At 34.0% G+C, this 21395-nt stretch overlaps 1 protein-coding gene across 2 annotated transcripts in view; it reads left to right on the forward strand.

The window, feature by feature from the left end:
- Nucleotides 1-21395, forward strand: part of SPAG16 (sperm associated antigen 16) — an 860968-nt gene that overhangs the window by 41093 nt on the left and 798480 nt on the right. For both annotated transcript variants that reach the window (XM_067027549.1, XM_059052920.2), the window contains 3 exons: nt 9486-9593; nt 15808-15925; nt 20330-20399. In XM_067027549.1, the coding sequence (XP_066883650.1) occupies nt 9486-9593; nt 15808-15925; nt 20330-20399 (296 nt within the window). The remainder of the gene's footprint in view (nt 1-9485; nt 9594-15807; nt 15926-20329; nt 20400-21395) is intronic.

The raw sequence follows: 21395 nt of genomic DNA on the forward strand, positions 1-21395 counted from the left end.
TGAAGGAGGAGACTGTGTGTCAATTTGGGAAAAAGGAATTCCAGGCAGAGGGAAAAGTAGGTATAAAGAGCCTATGTTGGGGACAGCTTGGCTTGTTAGCGGATGAACAAGGGGACCATAGTGACTAGAATCAGGGGGTAAGTGGTAGGGGCCTTTGTTAGAACTTTGCTTTTTTTCCTTTGGGTGGGATGGTGAGGCTAATGGATAGTTTTGAGGAGAAGCATAATGTACAGTGGCTCCTGTGTGGAAAATAGACTGGATGGGGGGACATAATGGAAACAGGGAGAACATTATATCCTGAATAACCTTCTTATAGGTTGACTTATCTGGTGACAACATAGTAATAATGAAGTCAAACTGGCTTCTTATGGGACAGTTAGGTTCTTGAAAGGACAACATCTGTTGTTACCAAATTCTGCATTACTTACTAACCCCAGTCAAACTAGTTCAAGACAGATATTGATATTGGATCAGATATTATGGATAGAGCAACACAAATGCATACTGTCTGCCATTTGTTAGCTATAAGAATATAATTATCTATCAGTTTTCTCATATGTAAGTGGGGTGACATTACCTATCCCTAAGAGAATCATTTTAGTGTTTAGCACAATATCCATCACATGGTAAGTGCTCAGTAAGGATTAAATCAGTATTCTATATTGCAATATCATTTTTTTCCCTTTCAGAACATTCACTACAGTTTATGGATATATATGTATATATTTTATTTCCATATTTTTTTTATACTCCTGTAAAGCAAAGATTATGCTTGTGTTACCCATCACAGTGTAATGAGCACTGTATCTAGTACACAGTATTATTAAGTGGGTGGAATAGCATTATTATCTTCATCAACTTTATTATTAGCAGCAGCAGTAACACTGAATAAATACCCAAGAGTGGCATCTTTTCCAGAAGGCAGGTACAAGGCAATTTATTTATTTGCTTATATATATTAACTTTTTAATTCTAAACAAATACCAAGCATATAGAAAGTAAAATAAAATAATGAACTTCTTGGGCCTGTCAGACAGTTACAACACTTATCAACTTTCTGCCATTCTTATTTCATTTCTATCTCCACCCACACCCTACCCCACATCCTGTTTATTATATTATTTTTTACAGTTCTTTTTTGTGTTATAATTTACATAAATTGAAATGTACAAGTCTTAGCTACATAATTTTGACAAACAGATGAAGTCTTGTAACCTCCATACTCATGTTACTATAGAACATTTCTATCTATCCAGGAATTTCTTTTGTGTCCCTTCTCAGTCATTTCCTCCCCTGGCAATCACTGTTCGGATTTTATTTTCCACCTTAAATTAGCTTTGCCAGTTTGAGAGCTTCATAAATGGAATCACAGAATATTCATTTCTTTGTGTTTGACATCTTCCACTCAGCTAAAATCTGTAAAATTTATATGTGATTTTTGCATTTATCAATAATTTGTTCCCTTTCATTGCTAAGTAGTACTCTGTTGTGTAGTGTATACCACAATTTGTTTACCCTTTTTCTACTGAGTTGTTTCCAGCTGTGGTTATTATGAATGATACTGCTATGAACATTTGTGTACAAGTCTTTTTGTGAGGATGTGCTTTCTTTCTTTTGGATAAAATCTTAGGAATGGAATTTATGAAGGGTAGATGTATAAGAAACTGCTAGTCCAATTCAAGTTGAGTCATTTTACATTCTCAAGAGCAATATATGAGAGTTCCAATTGCTCCATATTGTCACCAACATCGAGTTTTGTTAGTCTTTTAAATTTCAGCCATTTTAGTGGTTGTATGGTAGCAGCTTCTTGTAGTTTTGATATACATTTTCCTGATAACTAATGATATTGTGAACATTTGTGTGTGTGTGTGTGTGTGTGTGTGTGTGTGTGTGTGTGTGCGTGTGTGCGTGTGCTTATTGGCCATACATTGATCCTGCTTTCTGTGTGAATCTTTTGCCTTTTTTGGTTGAATTAGTTGTCTTATTTTTGAGTTGTAAGAGTTCTTTATATATTCTGGTTACAAATCCTTTGTCAGAATATCGTGGATATTTTCTTCCAGTTTATGGCTTGATTCTTCAATTTCTTGATGGTGTCTTTGGGTGAGTAGAAGTTTTAAATTTTGAGGAAGTCTAATTTATCTTTTTTACAATATTGCTTTTGATATTTTGGCTAAGATACCATTGCCTACTCCCAGGCCACAGAAATATTCTGTTTTCTTCTAAAACCTTTAAAGATTTAGAATTTATATTTCAGCCTGTGATCTATCTTTAATTTTTGTATACTGTGTGAGGTAGGAGCTAGAGGTTAGTTTTCTTTCCTAACTAATTGTTTCCTAACAATTGTTCCAGCACCATTCTTAAAAATATTTTTCATCCTTCATTGAATTTCTTTGGCATTTTTGTTGAAAATCAATTGACCCTGTAATTGTGGGTCTATTTCTATACTCTATTCTGTTCCATTAACTTATTGTTTATCCTTATACTAATACCACACTCTTGATTACCATAAGTTTAATTAAGTCTTTAAAGTCAGATAGAGTTAGTCTTCCAGCTTATTTTTCTTTTTTAAAGACAGTTTGACTATCCTAGATCCTTTGCATTTTCCTACAAATTTAAGAATCACTTTGTCAATTTCTATAGAAAGACAGGGCTGGGATTAGAATTAAGATTGAATTGAATCTATAACAATTTGGGAAGAATGTGTGTGTATGTGTGTGTGTGTGTGTGTGTGTGTGTACACATATATTTATACATACATACTTTTTTGGGGGGGAAGGATTGATATATTTATAAGTTTTAGTCTTCTATTTGTATGGTATCTCTTTCCAGTTATTAGGTTATCTTTAATTTAAGGCTATATATTTGTGAGGGAGCTCGAAATGTGTGCCCTTTACATCTAATTATCTAATGTATACATTTTTGTTACATTTTGAACTCCGTATATTAGGGACTTATCTTGTGCTCAGTATATCCCCAGGGCCTGTAGCTGTGCCTGGCAAATAGGAGGGACTTATGTGAATGTGTGCTATTAACATTTTGGCTCTTTAAAAAGCTTTTGACAAAGTTCAACACCCATTTATGATAAAAACTCTCCAGAAAGTGGGCTTAGAGGGAACCTACTTCAGTATAATAAAGGCCATATATGACAGACCTACAGCTAACATCATACTCAATGGTGAAAATTTGAAAGCATTTCCTCTAAGATCAGGAACAAGACAAGGATGCCCACTCTTACCACTTTTATTCAACATAGTTTTGGAAGTCCTAGCCTTGGCTGTTGGAGAAAAAAAGAAATAAAAGGAATCCAAATTGGAAAAAAAGAAGTAAACTGTTACTGTTTGCAGATGACATGATACTATACATAGAAAATCCTAAAGATGCTACCAGAAAACTACTAAGGCTCATCAAAGAATTTGGTAAAGTTGCAGGATACAAAATTAATACACAGAAATATGTTTTTAAAAATACTTTTTATTTTATATTGGAGTATAGTTGATTAACAATGTTGATAGTTTCAAACTTACAGCAAAGTAATTCAGTTATACATATACATGTATCTATTCTTTTCCAAATTCTTTTCCCATTTAGGTTGTTATATAATATTGAGCAGGGTTCCCTGTATTATGCAGTAGGTCCTTGTTGGTTATCCATTTTAAATAGAGCAGTGTGTACAGTTTTTTTTTTTTTTTTTTTTTAATTTATATTTTTGCGGTACACGGGCTTCTTACTGTTGTGGCCTCTCCCGTTGCGGAGCACAGGCTCCGGACGTGCAGGCTCAGTGGCCATGGCTCATGGGCCCAGCTGCTCCGTGGCATGTGGGATCTTCCCAGACTGGGGCACGGACCCATGTACCCTGCATTGGCAGTTGGACTCTCAACCACTGCGCCACCAGGGAAGCCCTACAGTTTTTTTTAATAAACAGAAATCTCTTGCATTTCTATACACTAACAATGAAAGATCAGAAAGAGAGATTAAGGAAACCATCCTATTTATCATTGCATCAAAAGAATAAAATTCTGAGGAATAAACTTACGTAAGGAGGCAAAAGACCTCTACTCAGAAAACTATAAGATACTGATGAAAGAAATCAAATATACCACAAACAGTTGGAGAAATATACTGTGTTCTTGGATTGGAAGAATCAATATTGTGAAAATGACTGTACTACCCAAAGCAATCTACAGATTCAATGCAATCCCTATCAAATTACCAAGGCTAATTTTCACAGAATTAGAACAAATTTTTTTACACTTTGACCAAAAGACCCCAAAGAGTGAAAGCAATCTTGAGGAAGAAAAATAGAGCTGGAGGAATCAGGCTCCCAGACTTCAGACTATACTACAAATCTACAGTAATCAAAACGGTATAGTACTGGCACAGAAACAGAATTATAGATCAATGGAACAGAATAGAAAGTTCAGAGATAAACCCATGCACATATGGCCACCTAATCTATGACTAAGGAGGCAAGAATATACAATGGAGAAAAGACAGTCTCTTCCATAAGTGCTGCTGGGAAAATTGGACAACTACCTGTAAAGAGTGAAATTAGAACACTCCCTAACACCATAAACAAAAATAAACTCAAAATGGATTAAAGACCTAAATGTAAGGCTGGGTACTATAAAACTCTTAGAGGAAAGTATGGGCAGAACACTCTTTGACATAAATCACAGCAAAATCTTTTTTGACACACCTCATAGAGTAATGAAAATAAAAACAAAAATAAACAAATGGGACCTAATGAAACTTTAGCTTTTTCACAGCAAAGGAAACCATAAACAAATTGAAAAGACAACCTCAGAATGGGAGAAAATATTTGCAAATGAAGCAACTGATCAGGGATTAATCTCCAAAATATACAAGCAGCTCGTGAAGCTCAATATAAAAAAAACAAACAACCCATTGAAAAAATGGGCAGAAGACCTAAATAGACATTTCTCCAAAGGACACATACAGATGGCCAACGAACACATGAAAGGATGCACGACATTACTAATTATTAGAGAAATGCAAATCAAAACTACAATGAGGTATCACCCCGCACCAGTCAGAATAGCCATCATCAAAAAATCTAGAAACAATAAATGCTGGAGAGGGTGTGGAGTAAAAGGAATCCTCCTACACTGTTGGTGGGAATGTAAATTGGTACAGCCACTATGAGAAGAGTATGGAGGTTCCTTAAAAAACTAAAAATAGAGCTACCATATGACCCAGCAATCCCACTGCTAGGCATATATCGGGAGAAAACTGTAATTGGAAAGGATGTATGCACCCCGATGTTCATTGTGGCACTATTTACAATAGCCAGGACATGGAAGCAACCTAAATGTCCATTGACAGAGGAATGGGTAAAGAAGATGTAGTACATATATACAATGGAATATTACTCAGCCATAAAAAGGAGTGAAAGTCTCATTTGCAGAGACATGGATGGACCTAGCGACTGTCATACAGAGTGAAGTAAGTCAGAAAGAGAAAAACAAATATCTTATAATATTGCTTATATGTGAAATCTTGAAAATGGTAGAGATGAACTTATTGCAAAGCAGAAATAGAGTCACAGATGTATAGAATAAATTTGTGGTTACCAAGGGAGGAAGAAGGGGGTGGAATGAATTGGGAGATTGGGACTGACATATATACACTACTATGTATCAAACAGATGACTAATGAGAACCTACTATATAACACAGGGAACTCTACTCAATGCTCTGTGATGACCTAAATTGGAAGGACATGGAAAAAAGAGTGGATATATGTATACGTATGACTGATTCACTTTCCTGTACTGCAAGAAGCTAACAATATTATAAAGCAACGGTACTCCAAAAAAATTAATTAAAAAACCATTTTGGCTGTTTAATTAAGCTTTTAATAATTTTTAGAGTAGTTAATTGATGATTTTTGCCTCTTATAGTATTCCTTAGGAGTAGGCATAGTTTTCCTTTTATGATGGGAATTTAAATAATTTTCTCTGAAGCTACATCTTGCCCCATTTAGAGTACTGTCTTCCTTTGCTGAGCTTTTATAGTAAGGAAATGTAATGCAGACCAGAAAAGTTTTTTGAGAGTCCTGAGGATTAGGCAGGAAATAATACTGACTGAGATTACTAAATAGAAGATTAAAGTGTACCATCTTAAAAATAATGAAATACTTGGTTTTATCTTCTGCTGGAAAATATAGGCATAATGAAAATTAAATGGCTGTTAATACTGAGAAAAAATTAGGTGCTTTACTAATAGTCCCTAACTTCACTTAAAAAATTCACTTCTGTGAAAGGTCAAAGAGTACCCAGCATTTCCAAAGACCCATTTAATTTAATGACTTTCAGAAACACACATTGTGGATAAAGATAATAATGAGGCCCATAAAATTTCATGCTTTAGTGTTTAGGTAATTGCTTGTTAAATTAAGAAGGTATTATTTTCCAGACATGGGTATAGCCCTTTCTTTCTTGGTTAAGAATATAATGAAAGTTTGCATCTAATCTAGCTGAGTAGTATTTTGGCTATCTGAAAATTATTCCAATAATAATTGTAGTGGGTTAAACTAATTTATTTATAACCAATTGAAGAGGATGAAATAGTTGGTAATTATATAGTACTGTTATCAGAAATTACTTTGATTCAAGTTTGCACATGAAAAAATACATGACAAAGGTGGCCTACTTTGGTGCATGTAAACAAGAAAATGTTTATATGATACCTTTTGCCAAATTATGATAACAGAATAACTCAATAAATCTATTATTAAAAGCTTAGTAAAAACTATTCAGTTAATAAAAATTATTTTACTTGGAGCATTCAGTTAAAAATAATTTTTTTAGAGTACATTATTAAATTACATTAATACGTTAAACATGGAGTTTTGGGGACAGTGCTTTTATAGCATGAAAAAATATGAGTATCTTGAAATTTTATAATTTAATTATGTATTTTGATATGCTGCTTTCCTGAAATGGGGAAGTTAGTCACTCTGCCATCTCATTAGGGAAAAGCATTTAAGTAGTGTGTTCTTTATTATATACTAATCTAAAGAGAATGTTTCACTGAATAACTTAACTTCATTGTACTTGAAATAGAATTTATATATTTGGTGTCTGTCTTAATAAAAGTTTTTCTTAAACACAATGATGCTCTACTAATATAATGAGAAAATACTATATAGTTTAAATATTAATTGCTTATATGAATATTTCAAACTTTATTTTTTAGTACCACTTTTATTTTCCTTTTGTTAAGCAAATGGGCAGCAGGAAGGTCATAAGAGGAGAAGCATCACCATGAAATGAATTTAAATTGTTTCACTGAGTAGACCTCATTTGTGCAAACAGAAAGCAAGTCTCTGAAAACCAATTTAATGGTCAGAAAAACTTTATAAAGTCCAATACTTCAGTCAATTCCTATGCTATCTTTCCTGGGATGAGTACAAATAGGACTTTAAGTGTATATTTAAAAAGTAAGTTGATGCAGTGCTGCACATTTGTGGTTCTGCTTAAGAAACTCTGCAATATTATTTTTCTAAGTTTTTTAAACCTATTATGGGTTTACTTTTCAGATAAGATAAATAAAATATAAGCTCATGAAGTAATTCATCAAGTTGTTGTAGACTCAAAATGGAGTTTTAGTAGACTCAAAATAGATGTTCATAAAGTTTAAATTCTTTTATAAAGATATACATAAAGATCAGTGTTACTAATATTCATGTATCCTGATATTTTTGATCCCTTAGAGGATATTTACCTACTGGCATGCCCCCTATTTTAGGTAGATAAATGTAGCTGTTTGAGGAGGTGGATATATCTTTTCTACTATAGTAAATAGTAATATGATGATGATGATGATGATGATTACGGTAACATTTATTGAATATTTTCAATGTGCAAGATAGTATTTAAGACACTTTACATACTTTTCTTATAAGTGAATGTGAATTCAAGTGATGTTCTTGTGTTTTCACAACAAAATGCCAACTCAGCCGTATATCTTTTCTAGTCATTCTACTTAAACTCCCTCCTCCTTTTCACTCACTTCTCTACTCATTAGGCACATTTTGGTGGCAGAGGGGTTCTCTTTTTTGGTCCATCTTCTCTCACACATACACATAGAGTTAAAACTTGGAAAGAATACACTGTTTATCTAACAGTTCGAATATTCCACAGATGATTTTTCAAGTCTCAATATTTTAATCAACATTTTCTTGTGCCTTCAAGATTGTTGGCATGGAAATGAAGTTGAGGGTTAGATGGTTAGACCATGAAGTACTGTGACACAGTGTTTATTTACATGTGATCAAAACTACAACATTGACAGTAGAATGAAGAACAGTACAGGTCATCTAAAATAAGTGGGAGATGGTAGGGGAGAAAGAAAGAAACTTGGAAGAATGGAAAAGACCCTTTCACCATATACCATGTGTGGCTTGATCTTGCAGCAAGAAGTCTCACTGATCATAATATGTGCCATCAGAAGTCTGAAAACCTAAACTCATACCACTGCTCTGGCAGTATCCCAGCCACCATTCCTCAATGATTGCTCTGACATAGCTCCTAAAGCAGAAATCTATTGCATTCATTTATTTCATATAATCTGAATTTTGAAATATGAGAGGCAGATTTATTCCATTCTGATCTTTATGTGAGCTGTCAGTACTCTAATTTAGTCCATCCATTTTTCAGAATGTTAGAATCTCAGTGCAGTAGCACTTTGTCTGTTAACTAAGACTGTTAGATAACCACTTTTACATTATAAGTTATATTTTACATTATTACGTTGAAACTAACTTACATTGTAGAGGTGGAGAAACATTCCCATTAATTTTTTCACATACGACTTGGGCTGAGAAAGAATACTCTCACTTGCTTTATGCCAGGGATCTACAGAAGATATATCCAGTTGAAGAATGCTTCTGTATCACAACACTGATATTGAAGACTTTTTTCATTAAGTTACCAATTATTTTAGTAATATGATCTGTAGGTGGTATATATTTTTCACATGCCTTACCAGAATGAAATCTTGGTTTTCTAGAATTTATACGCTTTCTTTTTTACAATTATCAGAACTAAGTAGCCCACTTAACCATATATTCAAGCAAGTTCAGAATTAAATTTTGTAAAGTCTTTTTCTTTATTTGTAATGATTTTGAATTATCCTATTTTATATGTATTTCAATTTTATAAACAAATTGTCTTTGAAAATAGATGAATTATGTGTTATTGTGGCAGCATACCTTTAATTTTCCTTTATTTAAATGAAACGTGAATAAATGATATTTTTGAAACTACAGGTTTTAGCCTGTTCATTCCTCACCCCCATATATGTTATGTTGGTTGGGATATTTCAATGAGAATTATAGTGGAATCTTTGCTTTTCAATAGTCTTTTGAATTGTTTAGTACTGGATTTGAACTGATAAGTGAATAATTTTTTCAGAAAAGAATAAGCAGTGATTTTTAAAGTTGTTATTATTCTTATTTTTCAGCAAGGCTAGAGAAGATCTGCTGAAAACTCAGAAAGAGCGTGATTTTCATCGAATGCACCACAAGAGAACAGTCCAGGAGAAAGACAAATTAATTAATGACCTCAAAGGGTAAGCTGCTAGTTTTTGTTGGCATATTTATTAAAGAACTATTTAATTTGTGTTAAGCCATTTGGCCATGGAAGAAGGTTCCAGGTAAAGTTATTCATTCAGCATTTATTGAACATCTACTGTGTGCCATGTGTTTGATACAAAGATGAGCAAGTTTAGGTCCTTGCTGTCAAGGTTCCCAGAGACTGTTAAGATGTGTGACGGGGGAGGAGTTAAACAGAAATATGGTGAAATATACTGGATTGTTTTTATGCGAGCCAAGAGGTGGTCGGCCCAACCAGATTGGAGAGTGAGATGGTTCAGGGACCTATTTCTAAAGAAAATGAATTCTAAAGTATGAGTTAACAGACTGAGGGAGTGGGGTCAGTGTCCTGTGCAAAGGGACCAAGTCACTGGAGGAACATGACATGTTTGCCAAATTGTAAGAATGGAGAGCAAAGTGCAGAAGCAGCTTGACAAGGTCAAGGTGGAGGGGGCCACATACTGCATAACCTTGAATTTATCCTAAGGCTTTTAGAAATTACTTTAATGATATTCAGATTCACTTCCCTCTGCCTTCCTCCTCTCCCTGACCCCCCCGCCCCTGCCACCAAATAAGAAAAGAATTTATAGTCTCTAACTAAAATTCTCCTTTGCTTGTTCTAGGGCAGTGCTGCCCAATAGAACTTTCTGTAATGTTATAAATATTTTATATCTGTACTCCCCCCCCATATGATAGCCATTAGTCACATCCTCTACTAAGCACTTTCAGTGTGGCTAGTACAACTGATGAATTAAATTGCTGATTTTATTTAATTTTAATTAATTTAAGTTTAAATTTAAATAGCCACATTTGGCTAGTGGCTACTGTATTGAACAACGTAGCTTAGGGGTGGTCAGGATAATTGCTGTCTTTTGTAGTGATTATGATCATTATGGCTATTATGATTTCTTAATTATAGGCTGTCTCGAAAGAATCAATCAATGTACCTTCTAACTTAGCAATATATTAGAAATTAGCATTTCTCTGATTTTTCTTAATTGAATCTCTATAGAAATCAAACACCAGTTTAATGAAAGAGAGATTGCATTAACTTGAAAAAAAAAGGCCTTGAGAGTGTTAATTCATTGACTTTAATCAATGCTTTTGGTTTCATATTTTGGTCTAAACTATTTTTTTGGTTCATAAAATTGTTCCAACTCCAGAAATATTCAGAAAAAAATCTTTGAAATGATTTGTTTTCCTCTTAACAAAAACATTAATTGAGAATTAGTACAGTGTAATGGAAAGAGCTTGGATTTTGGAGTCAATTAAACATTGGAAGCCTGGCTCCACTATTTACCTTTGTGTGCTCATTGTAATTCTGTTTCTTATCTGTAAAAACTGTCATAATAAAAGTACCTAATATAGTGTCTGGAACATAATAGATAGTAAGTACTTTGCACGTACCCTAACATTGAAAGTATGTGCTAAATATATACTATTTCATGTAGATTTCCCTTTTGAATTTCTATACAGGTCTCTTTTTAGAACTGTATATTGTATTTTGTTTTAAAAATTTTATACTTTAATATTTGGGAATTAATTTTATATCTTTTGTATTTTGGAATTATTCTACTCTCAGGGCAATAAAGAGGCCTGTGGCTCTTCTGAAGTCATGTAGAAGTCTATAAAGGTAGCGAAGCTTTTTCCTGTACAAAGATAACTAATTGCTTTTCCTTTCATCAGGGTGAGGTACCCATTTGCCCATAGGAAAAGCCCAAAGGTATTTTAGTAGTTTGTGTGTGTGTGTGTGTGTGTGTGTGTGTGTGTGTGTGTGTGCGTACATACACATACACATAACGTGAGTTTGAATCACAGTACCTTCTTCATGGGAACGATCTCAGGTTTGAGTCCATTCTCACCCTCTGTGCTGATACAAGCAAGCTTTAGTATTTCAGTTACTTGGGTTGATGACAGTCTCAGAGCACCTTTGTGTCCAGCTGTGGCAGCTAAAATATGATTGTTCACTGTTGCTGATGTTCTATTCATGGTAAATTGTTGTTTGAGCTTTTGTTTTAAATTATTTTTTTTGAGACTTCTAGCCTATGTGTAAAATATATCATACTTGTTAAATTTCCTAGAATGTTTAAAGAGAATACTATTATAATTTATTTCATGTAAAAGTTCAGCATTTTCTGATTATACTTTTTGTAACCCTTAGGGGCCCCAGTGAAGAAATCCACATTACATTGGAATATAACTGCACTTAGTGTATATTCAGATAACCTTTATTTCCATATTTAAGCATTAAGAATAATGTCTCCATTGAACCATCTGGATAAATCACTAATATCTTTTTTCTAAGGACCAAAACGAAAATTTCATTGATGATCTGAGAGTCACAAAAAAACTAGTCATGAAGTTAATCAATCACCAGTGAAGTTAATCAGTCAGCAGTGAACACCTTATCTTGTAATTGCGCCGTTGCATAATAAATCAGCTATAGAGAAGAGGATTTTTGATTCCAGGATAAGTTAGGGTCTGAGTTCTCTGTGTCATATTTTACCCAAATATTTCAATGATGTGTCTTTTTATCATAAACCACAAAAAGTTAACCTTAATGTTTTCTCTAAATTGTTCAACTAAGTTGTCATTTGTTGCTTTTATCTGTCAATTTTTCAGAATTTCCTGTTTAACATGAGTGACTTATTATGAATGTACTTATTTTCAGAATTTTTAATACCAACAATTAGAACTTATAAGTGGGTGAATTATGAGGTTCTTATCGAATTTATAAAACAGTCACACTCTTTCAGTCTGACTAAACAGAAGATTTCTGTGAATGTTGTTTCCTTGTTACATCTTATTGGTATTTATGTGTTGCTAATTCTTTGCACAGAGGATAATCCAGTCATGTCTCATGAATGAGTAGATGCCAAAATCATCAATAATGTTTATACTTCAATTGCCCACAAATTCAGCACACAATGTTTTGTGTATATAACTCTGTACCTGAATGTGTGTTTACAAATGTATAAATGTCCCTAGAAGTGAATAGTATATAGCAAAATGTATATATGCTAAGTACATTAAGTAGAATAGGGGATGAAATTATATATATTACTTATATCTTTTATTTTATTACTCTCTCTTGCTTTGCTGAGTGTGACTGAATTAATACACACTAAGTATAACATATATATAAAATACATATTGTTATTATAATATAATATAAATGTATATAATAATTTTAATGCTTAGGTTTTATTACTGTCATCAATGAAGTATAATCAAAATTATGTTGAGATATGATTTATAAATCAATGGCTTTCATAAATATATTCATAAAAATATTTTATAAAATGAGGACTACTATTTTAATTTTTTAATAAAAACAAATGTAAAATTATTTTGGGGGACTTCTGCTTTGAGTCATATAAGAATAACTGGTATAAAGCTAGCTCTCCAGCTGGTACTGGACTAGCTAGCTGTCCACTGTAATGAACTACAAAACTGGACAGAATTTTTGGTGTTGTTTTTTAGAACGGGATGTCTAAGAGGAGGGAAATACACAAAGTGAGCAGCATGATCAGCCCAGATTTCTGTCTGGAGGCACTTTTCAGAAAATAGTGTGACAAGGTGGGACCCAAACAGATCATGGTAGTCTTGACGAGCTGATGAGGCAGAGGTCAGAGTTCAGGGCTACTGAGAGAGCTAGAATTTGCAGGACAGGGTGCACAAAAGGAGAGAGGTACATGAAAAGGTACTTGAGAAATATCTGTAGTGGTTCCTTTTAGTCTTTGACCAGATATGAAGTTGTGGAAGTACATGGTAAGAGAACATGGAGCTTGCAAAGAACAGCTCCTGGGCAACTGTGTGCCAAATGGAGATTCCAGAGATTGCAGATGTAGGAGTTCTGACCAGCTACTATGGAGAAAGCTCACTGAATACTCTGAGTACTCAGTTAAGACCCTTGATAAACCCTGCCATAGGAGCTGAGCTATTCTAGTCTTAGAGAAGGAACTATTTTAGACTTGACCTATAAAAAGCTTAAAGGTAAACTTCGAAAGGCCTCTGCAGCAGCTTGCAGCACAGCTGAAGTGTTAGCTCTTTCTAGGGCAGGAGGGCCTCCTCTGCAAGCCCATAGGGCCTGAGGAGGAGCGCTACAGAAACAACATTGTCAGGGACATCCTGAGAACCAGAGAAAAAGAAGTCATTTCATATTGATGAGAGTCAGTTCATCAGAAATATATAAAATGCATGATTCTAATATAAGACTTGAAAATATATGAAGCAAAACCTGATAAAGCAGAAAGGAAAAATAGGTATTTCCATAGTTATAATTGGAGATTTTAACATTCCTCTTGTAGCAATTATTAGAAAAATAGGCAAAAATTCTCAAGTTGACAGAACAGGACAAATTAATTGTTCATAATTGACTTTTTTTTGCGGTACGCGGGCCTCTCACTGTTGTGGCCTCTCCTGTCATGGAGTACAGGCTCCAGACGCCAGGCTCAGCGGCCATGGCCCACGGGCCCAGCTGCTCCGCGGCATGTGGGATCTTCCCGGACCAGGGCACGAACCCTTGTCCCCTGCATCGGCAAGCGGATTCCCAACCACTGCGCCACCAGGGAAGCCCATAATTGACATTTCTTGAATTCTGTCAATACTTTGGACTTTTCAAGTGCCTGTGGAATGCTCACCAAAACAGGTCGTATGCTGAGCCATAAAACAAATCTCTATAAATTTCAAAGAACTGATATCCGTACAAAGTATCTCTGACCTCAATCAAATTAAATTAAAAATCAATGACAAAAAGCTCTGGAAAATTTCCAAATAACTGGAAATTAAGTAACATATTTCTAAATCACCCATGAATCAAAGAAGGAAATGAGAAAATATTTTGAACTGAGTGATTTAAAATGTAACATTAAAATTTGTGGGATTCAGCCAAAGCAGTGCAGAAAGTGAAACTGATAGCTTATATTAGAAAAGAAGAAAAATTTAAACTAATGGTCTAATCTTATACCTTAGAAGCTCAAAAAAGAACAATTAAATACAAAGAAAGAAAAAGAAGATCAGAAACCAATAAACTAGCAAAGTTATAAACATAAAAATTCAACAAAATCATATATTGGTTGTATAAAAATATAACAAAACTGACAAAATTGATAATAAAATTGTCAAACCCTAGATATACTAATTATCACCAAATGTTGGCAAAGAGGTGAAGTAACCAGGAGTCTCATATGTTGGAAGTATAAATTATGACCCAGCAATTCAACTCCTAGGTATGGTTTCTAAGAGACATGAGGGTACATAACCAAAAATATCTTATATGACGTGTATAAGAATTTTCATAGAAACTTTATTCATAATAGTCCCAAACTGAAAACAACTCAGTTCTTCATCAGCATAATATTGGATAAACACATTGTAGAATATACATACAAAGGAGTAGTACTCACAATAAAAAGGAATAAATTACTGATATATACAACAACATGGAAGGATCTAAAAGACAAATTATCCTGAGTGAAATAAGCCAGTTTCTGAAGAGAACATGTTCTATGATTCCAAGTATATGAAGGTCTAGAATCTCCTGAAATGTTAGAAATGCTCTATATTTTGATAACAATGTGGACTACCTGGGCATGCATGAAAACTCTGAACTGTAATACTTAAGATCTATATATTTCACTCCATGTAAATCACACTTCATAAAAATGAAAAAATATTTTGAAAGCATTTTCAAATAAAACAGATTCTTAAAATTTATATCATATGTTGAGATGAATTGAGATATCAAAATATTTTATACTTAATTTTCTTAATCTGAGGTTATTCATACTTGTTTTCAAGACCATCCTTAATTTTGATGTGAATGACACCCTTTCTGTTTAATCATCTATTGTTTATAGCCCTTGTCTTTTTGAAAATTGTTTCTGAATTAAAGAAACTGCAATTTTGTTTTCTGTCAATGAGTAGCAGCAAATTCTGGGTGCATACTTGAATACAGCAAAAGTAAACAGAGAACTAGTTAACTCAAGAGAAATGTGACTTTCCCACCTCCACCTAGGTTGCAGGGAAGTTGCATGCCAAATAATGACTTCTTGGCTCTGTTGTGTTGACCTTTATATGGTTAATTCATTTCTTATACCAATGCAAAAAAATAGAAAAAAGATTTAGGTGTTAGATGGAAATCACTGATTTAACTCAGTTACCCTTTAAGATGCCCTTTATTTTTCATAGGTTGAAGTTACATTATGCATCTTATGAACCAACTCTAAGAGTATTATATGAGAAGCACCATGCTTTACTGAAGCAGAAAATGCTGACCTCTTTGGAAAGAGACAGAGCAGTGGAACAGGTAAAGAGACCATCCAAGCTACCCGAAAATGATTTTTAACCATTTATGTTTTGTAACATTATTAGAAATATTGGCTTTGTTTCTGAGTTAAATTTTAAAAGATTTCCCCCAATTGTCATGCTGTAAAAAAGATTAATTTGGAAACATCCAGGAAAAGTATTTTATCCATTTTAAAACTACAAAGATTATTATTGAATTAAAATTATTTAATTAAAATATAACTTTTTAGCAGATTATTAAAATATAGTTACAGAGAAAAACTCAGCCATTAAAACATAACAACATTTAAACTGGGTTTTAAATGCCAGCTTTGACAGCTATAAACCTGGATCTTACCTAAACACTTTAAACTCAGATTTCTCATACATAAAGTATAACCACAATGACCTATCTTTTAATATTGTTGTGAAACTTAGATGGGATAATGAATGAAGTCCATGCAATTCACTCCCAAATGAATATTTGAAACACGTAGTTACTGACCCAATTTTCAGTCATTTTTGCTGTTGACACCCTTTTTCATTCTTCTTGCAGGGGTTTTGTATAGGTCTAGGCGTAAGGTAGTGGTGAGGAATCTCTAGAATTCAAGAAAAGTAAAACAAAATGTTTCTTGGCCACATTAAAAATATGTAACACTTTATTAGAAAATATAAAACTGCTACTATGCTTAACATTCTTTTATTGTTTTCTGGAGACTTTAATTTTTGGTCAAACTTTCAGAAGCTACAGAAGCTTGCACGGTGGTTACAAAAGTGTGACTGATTTTATTGACATACTTTAATCAACTGTATATTGTCTTTTCTTGAGTGTAATCTTCAGCTACTAAAATGAAAACATCACTTGTCTCCTTGTTTCTTTCTGCTAGAAATTTAATTGTGTGTTCTTGAATGTATGAATTGCATTAATGGTAATATTGAATAAAAATAGTTTGATAATAGTTTACATTTTTATGGTACGGTATTGTCAAACCTTCAAAATTTCATCTCTTTGCTCTTTTTCATCTAACCTGTTCCCCACAGCCTCCCAACAAGAGACACAATTCTACAACCTGGAACACTGTGAGCTAGATTCAGGTTGCTCCTGCTTCTTTTCCTGCCACAAAACAACTTAGACTTTTGTTCCTCGTCTTACTCTCCTTTTCCCCCTGTTTTCATGCTCATCTCCCTATTACTCTTCTCTCAGGAGGAATCCATCAGTCCCCTGACCATACATTCCCAAGTGACCATGTATACTTTGGTGTCTCTGACAGACCACTCAGACTAAGTTTCATTTTTCAAGGATATCAGGGCCTTCCAGGCATCCATGATGACAAGTGCCTACACTCCCCTCCAGATTATTGATTTCTACATCTGCCATCTATCTATCACTGGACTGTATCTTCCAGTCGATATCAGTGTGATTAGGGCTGAGTTATCTTCCTGGAATGGCCATCAGTTCCCCTGTCTCTAACATGAGGTTAGATCAAAGCCCATATTAAGGACATATTTAGACCACATACAGTCTTTGGGCTTCAGATTGCTCATCACTGGTTTAGTTACAAGAGCTAAGGATTAGTAGTGATAGGAGTCAGTCCCAGCTGTGCTACAAAGTAGCCATGTGAACATTCAGGTAACTTTACATATATGTCTCTTTTCTCATTCATTAAACAAAGGTAAAATTACTTGCCTTATGATTGATATGTATCTAAAATGAAAACGTATAAAAATGAAAATCATTCTCTCTGTGAGGAAGGGTTGAATTTTACACACTATCATTCAGATGTGTAAACAATTGTATCTTCATTATCTACAACTTATTTTGTCTTTGAACCCCTACTCCTGCTGAAGGCAAAATAAAACATAACCTGCTATTAAAGACTATCCCGATCTTTCTGGATTAAAACAGTCTCTTTGAGTTTAACACAGGGTGTTTGAATGTTATATTAACTGATTGTTTAGCTAAAACATATCTGTCAGTGTTAATTTTCTGTCTTCAAATAGCATCCTTTTCTTCTCACTCTTCCCAGATGGCTCCTAGTACAAGAGACCCTTATGTGTCCACTGGCCCGAAGTCTACATGCTATCCCTTCGGCCTTCACTTTATAGTGTAGTGTGACTGGTTTGGTTATATTCCTGGTATTTAGGTACATGGTTCTGGGTGGTTTTTTTGAGTGTGAACCTAATGTACCTTGCTTATTCCATGGCCTCTGCTACACCATCTGTGAGATCCTTAACATCTGGACCTCATTGTCCTGACTCTCATTCATTGTCATTTCCTTATCATTTCCTTAAAAACCTTATTTTAATGACCATTTAGCTTACTGTGTTTCTCTAAACATACAGACTTGTCAAATACTTTGTATGAAGAAGGGTTAGATTTTAGAATTTTTAAGGCTATTTAGTTTGTATATGAGTGAAAGTATTATATACAAACTAAATAGCATTAAAAAGAGATGACAAAACCTAATAGATGTGAGATGACAAAAATCTAATAAGTATGTGTTTTCAAATTTTGATAGATAATAAACAATGTAACTTATTTATTTTAAAAAGTATTTATTTATTTATTTAATTTATTTTTGGCTGTGTCAGGTCTTAGTTGCGACACGCAGGATCTCTATTGCGACACGCAGGATCTTTTTTGCAGCATGCAGCATCTTTTGTTGCAGTGCACAGGCTCTTCGATGTGTCACGTGGGCTTCTCTCTAGTTGTGGTGCCTGGGCTCCAGAGTGTGTGGGCTCCCTGGTTGCAGCACGCGGGCTTAGTTGCCCCGAGGCATGTGGGATCTTAGTTCCCCGACCGGGGATCAAACCTGATCAAACCTGAGTCCCATGCATTGGAAGATGGATTCTTTACCACTGAGCCACCAGGGAAGTCCCCAACTTTTAAATTTATTTAAGTGTTCTGGAAACATATATAATTTAATTAGTTTCAGCTTTACAAAATTACTAAAAATTGTCCAAAATTCTGAATTAGAGCCCCATGTTCCAAAGAAGATAAAATATAATTTATTTTTTAGTATATATATATATATATATATATATATATGTATAATAGATTACACTTTATCATTTTTTGATCATGGGGTTCAATTTAGGATAAATTCTAAAAGATACATACATATATATGTGTGTATTTCTAGGTCTGTCTGCTGAGAGGGTCTAGAAGTAATGACACTACAGTAGCAATAAGTACACCCAGTGCCCAATATCAATTTCTAATACTATTCTCCAATAAGAGGAAGTAGTTAGTGCTCCTTGGAGAAGTGGCCAAGTGTAGTCTGGGCAAGGAAAATACAAGATGAGCCCGGGTGAGCATTTTGGGCATCATGTTGTGCTTGAAAGTAGGAAATGTTCATAATGTAAAAAAAGAAAACAAGGAAGGAAGGAAAGAAGGAAGGAAGGAAGGAAGGGAGGAAGGAAATACCCAGTATGATAATGGACTATGTCAAAGGACAAAGGAACTATTGTGGGCAACTATAGATGGACCACCAAACAAATTTGGCTTGGATGTTGAACCTGATGATGTACCATCGTAATGCATGGCATTAACAAGGGAAACAGGGTATACAGGAACTCTCTGTACCATATTTGCAACTTTTATGTAAATTTTACACTATACTAAATAAGAAATTCATTAAAAAATTTTATAATTCATTTGACATCCAAGAATAGATATAAAATTTTCACTTTTTTTCCCACCCAGGCATTTCATGAGCACTAATCCATAGATTACAAATTATTATCTGTTATTTTCCATTAATAAAGAAATGTTGCTACTCAATGATAGTAGAAAAATGTGTGTATCTGTATATAATTAAATAGATGATATTTTGTGTTGGTATAATCATATAAGGGATGAGATAGCTTTTTAAGGTTGAATTTTTAATTTAAGTCGTTGTTCAGGAAATACCAGTAAATGGTATGCCACCAAACTAACAAATTAAATTTAAAAAGGAGTAAGTTTGTGGGTGGAAAATGAGTTAAGAGTTTTAGGATAACAACAGTCTCTTCATATTTTACTTCCCAAGTAATACTTACCTCATCTTTTATGGACATAAAGATGAATTAGGCTGTTGTGAAGCAATTTCAGCAGAGGAGAAAACTCTCTCAAAGTAGACACCTGAATAATTATCATTAAAAGTGTGCACCGAGTATTGTTGTCTCAGGAAACTATGCTGTGAAATAAATGTTTCAGACGTTTACCCATAATAGATACTTAATACTTGCCATGGAATTGAATTTAAACTTAAAATTATGTTTTCTTTTGTTGCAATTAATGTTTAAATTTTTAAAATACATAGCAATTAATCCAAGAGAAATTAATGTTTTCTATATTTTGTAATCAATATTTAAACATTGCATTTTAACCCATTTTTTGAGTTATTTAGTATATAACCTCATATCTTTGGATTTTACTTTTTAGATTTCTGGACTTCAAGAAACACTGAAGCATATGGAAATAGGGCATAGTTTCCATGCTCCTGAAATTAGAGGTAAAAGTGAAATATAATAAAACTGTAATTTATTATTGGTTGGCGATTTTTCAATCTTATCAGAACTCAAAATGCTGATAGGGTGACTTCTCAACCCTGTATTTGAGGCAACTATTTTTAGGCATTGGAAAACATCACAAGTCACAGAAGGGAAATGATAGAAGGAAAATTTATAAGTTGAGCTTCACCATCATCATGACTTTTTGTCCGGGAAAATTTCAAAACCAAACTCTAAGGCGATGGAGGTCAAGAAGAGCATGGCAGTCCTGTTTGAACTGAAAAGGCAGACTATAGTTCATAAGTTGTTGAAGCATCTAGAATCTGTAGGAAAGGGCACCAGATAAGAGGGTGCTGCAATGAACAATGGCCCGATTTGTGAGAGAGTGTACTGTGAGTCCTTAGTTGATGGCTGGGCTACACATGCAAGACTACCTTAGACTTGCCAGAGAGAAAAGACTCTTTAGGATTAAGAGGGGACCAGTGATCTATATTTCTGGTTTGTGCCAGTACCATACTGTTTTGATTATTGTAGCTTTGTAGTATAGTCTGAAGTCAGGGAGCCTGATTACTCCAGCTCCTTTTTTTTTTCTCAAGATTCCTTTGGCTCTTCTAGAGATTGTCATACTGAGTGAAGTAAGTCAGACAGAGAAAGACAAATATCATACGATATCGCTTATGTGTGGAATCTAAAAAAAGGGTACAAATGAACTTATCTACAAAACACAAATAGAGTTACAGATGTAGAAAACAAACTTATGGTTACCAGGGGGTATGAGGGGGACGATAAATTGGGAGATTGAGATTGACATATACACACTACTATATATAAAATAACTAATAAGGACCTACTGTATGACACAGGGAACTGTACTCAGTACTCTGTAATGGCCTATATGGGAGAATAATCTAAAAAAGAGTGGATATATGTATATATATAACTGATTCACTTTGCTGTACACCTGAAACTAACAAAACATTGTAAATCAACTATACTCC

This window comes from Kogia breviceps, chromosome 2, assembly GCF_026419965.1.
Source record: "Kogia breviceps isolate mKogBre1 chromosome 2, mKogBre1 haplotype 1, whole genome shotgun sequence".
Classification (NCBI taxonomy): Eukaryota; Metazoa; Chordata; class Mammalia; order Artiodactyla; family Physeteridae; genus Kogia; species Kogia breviceps.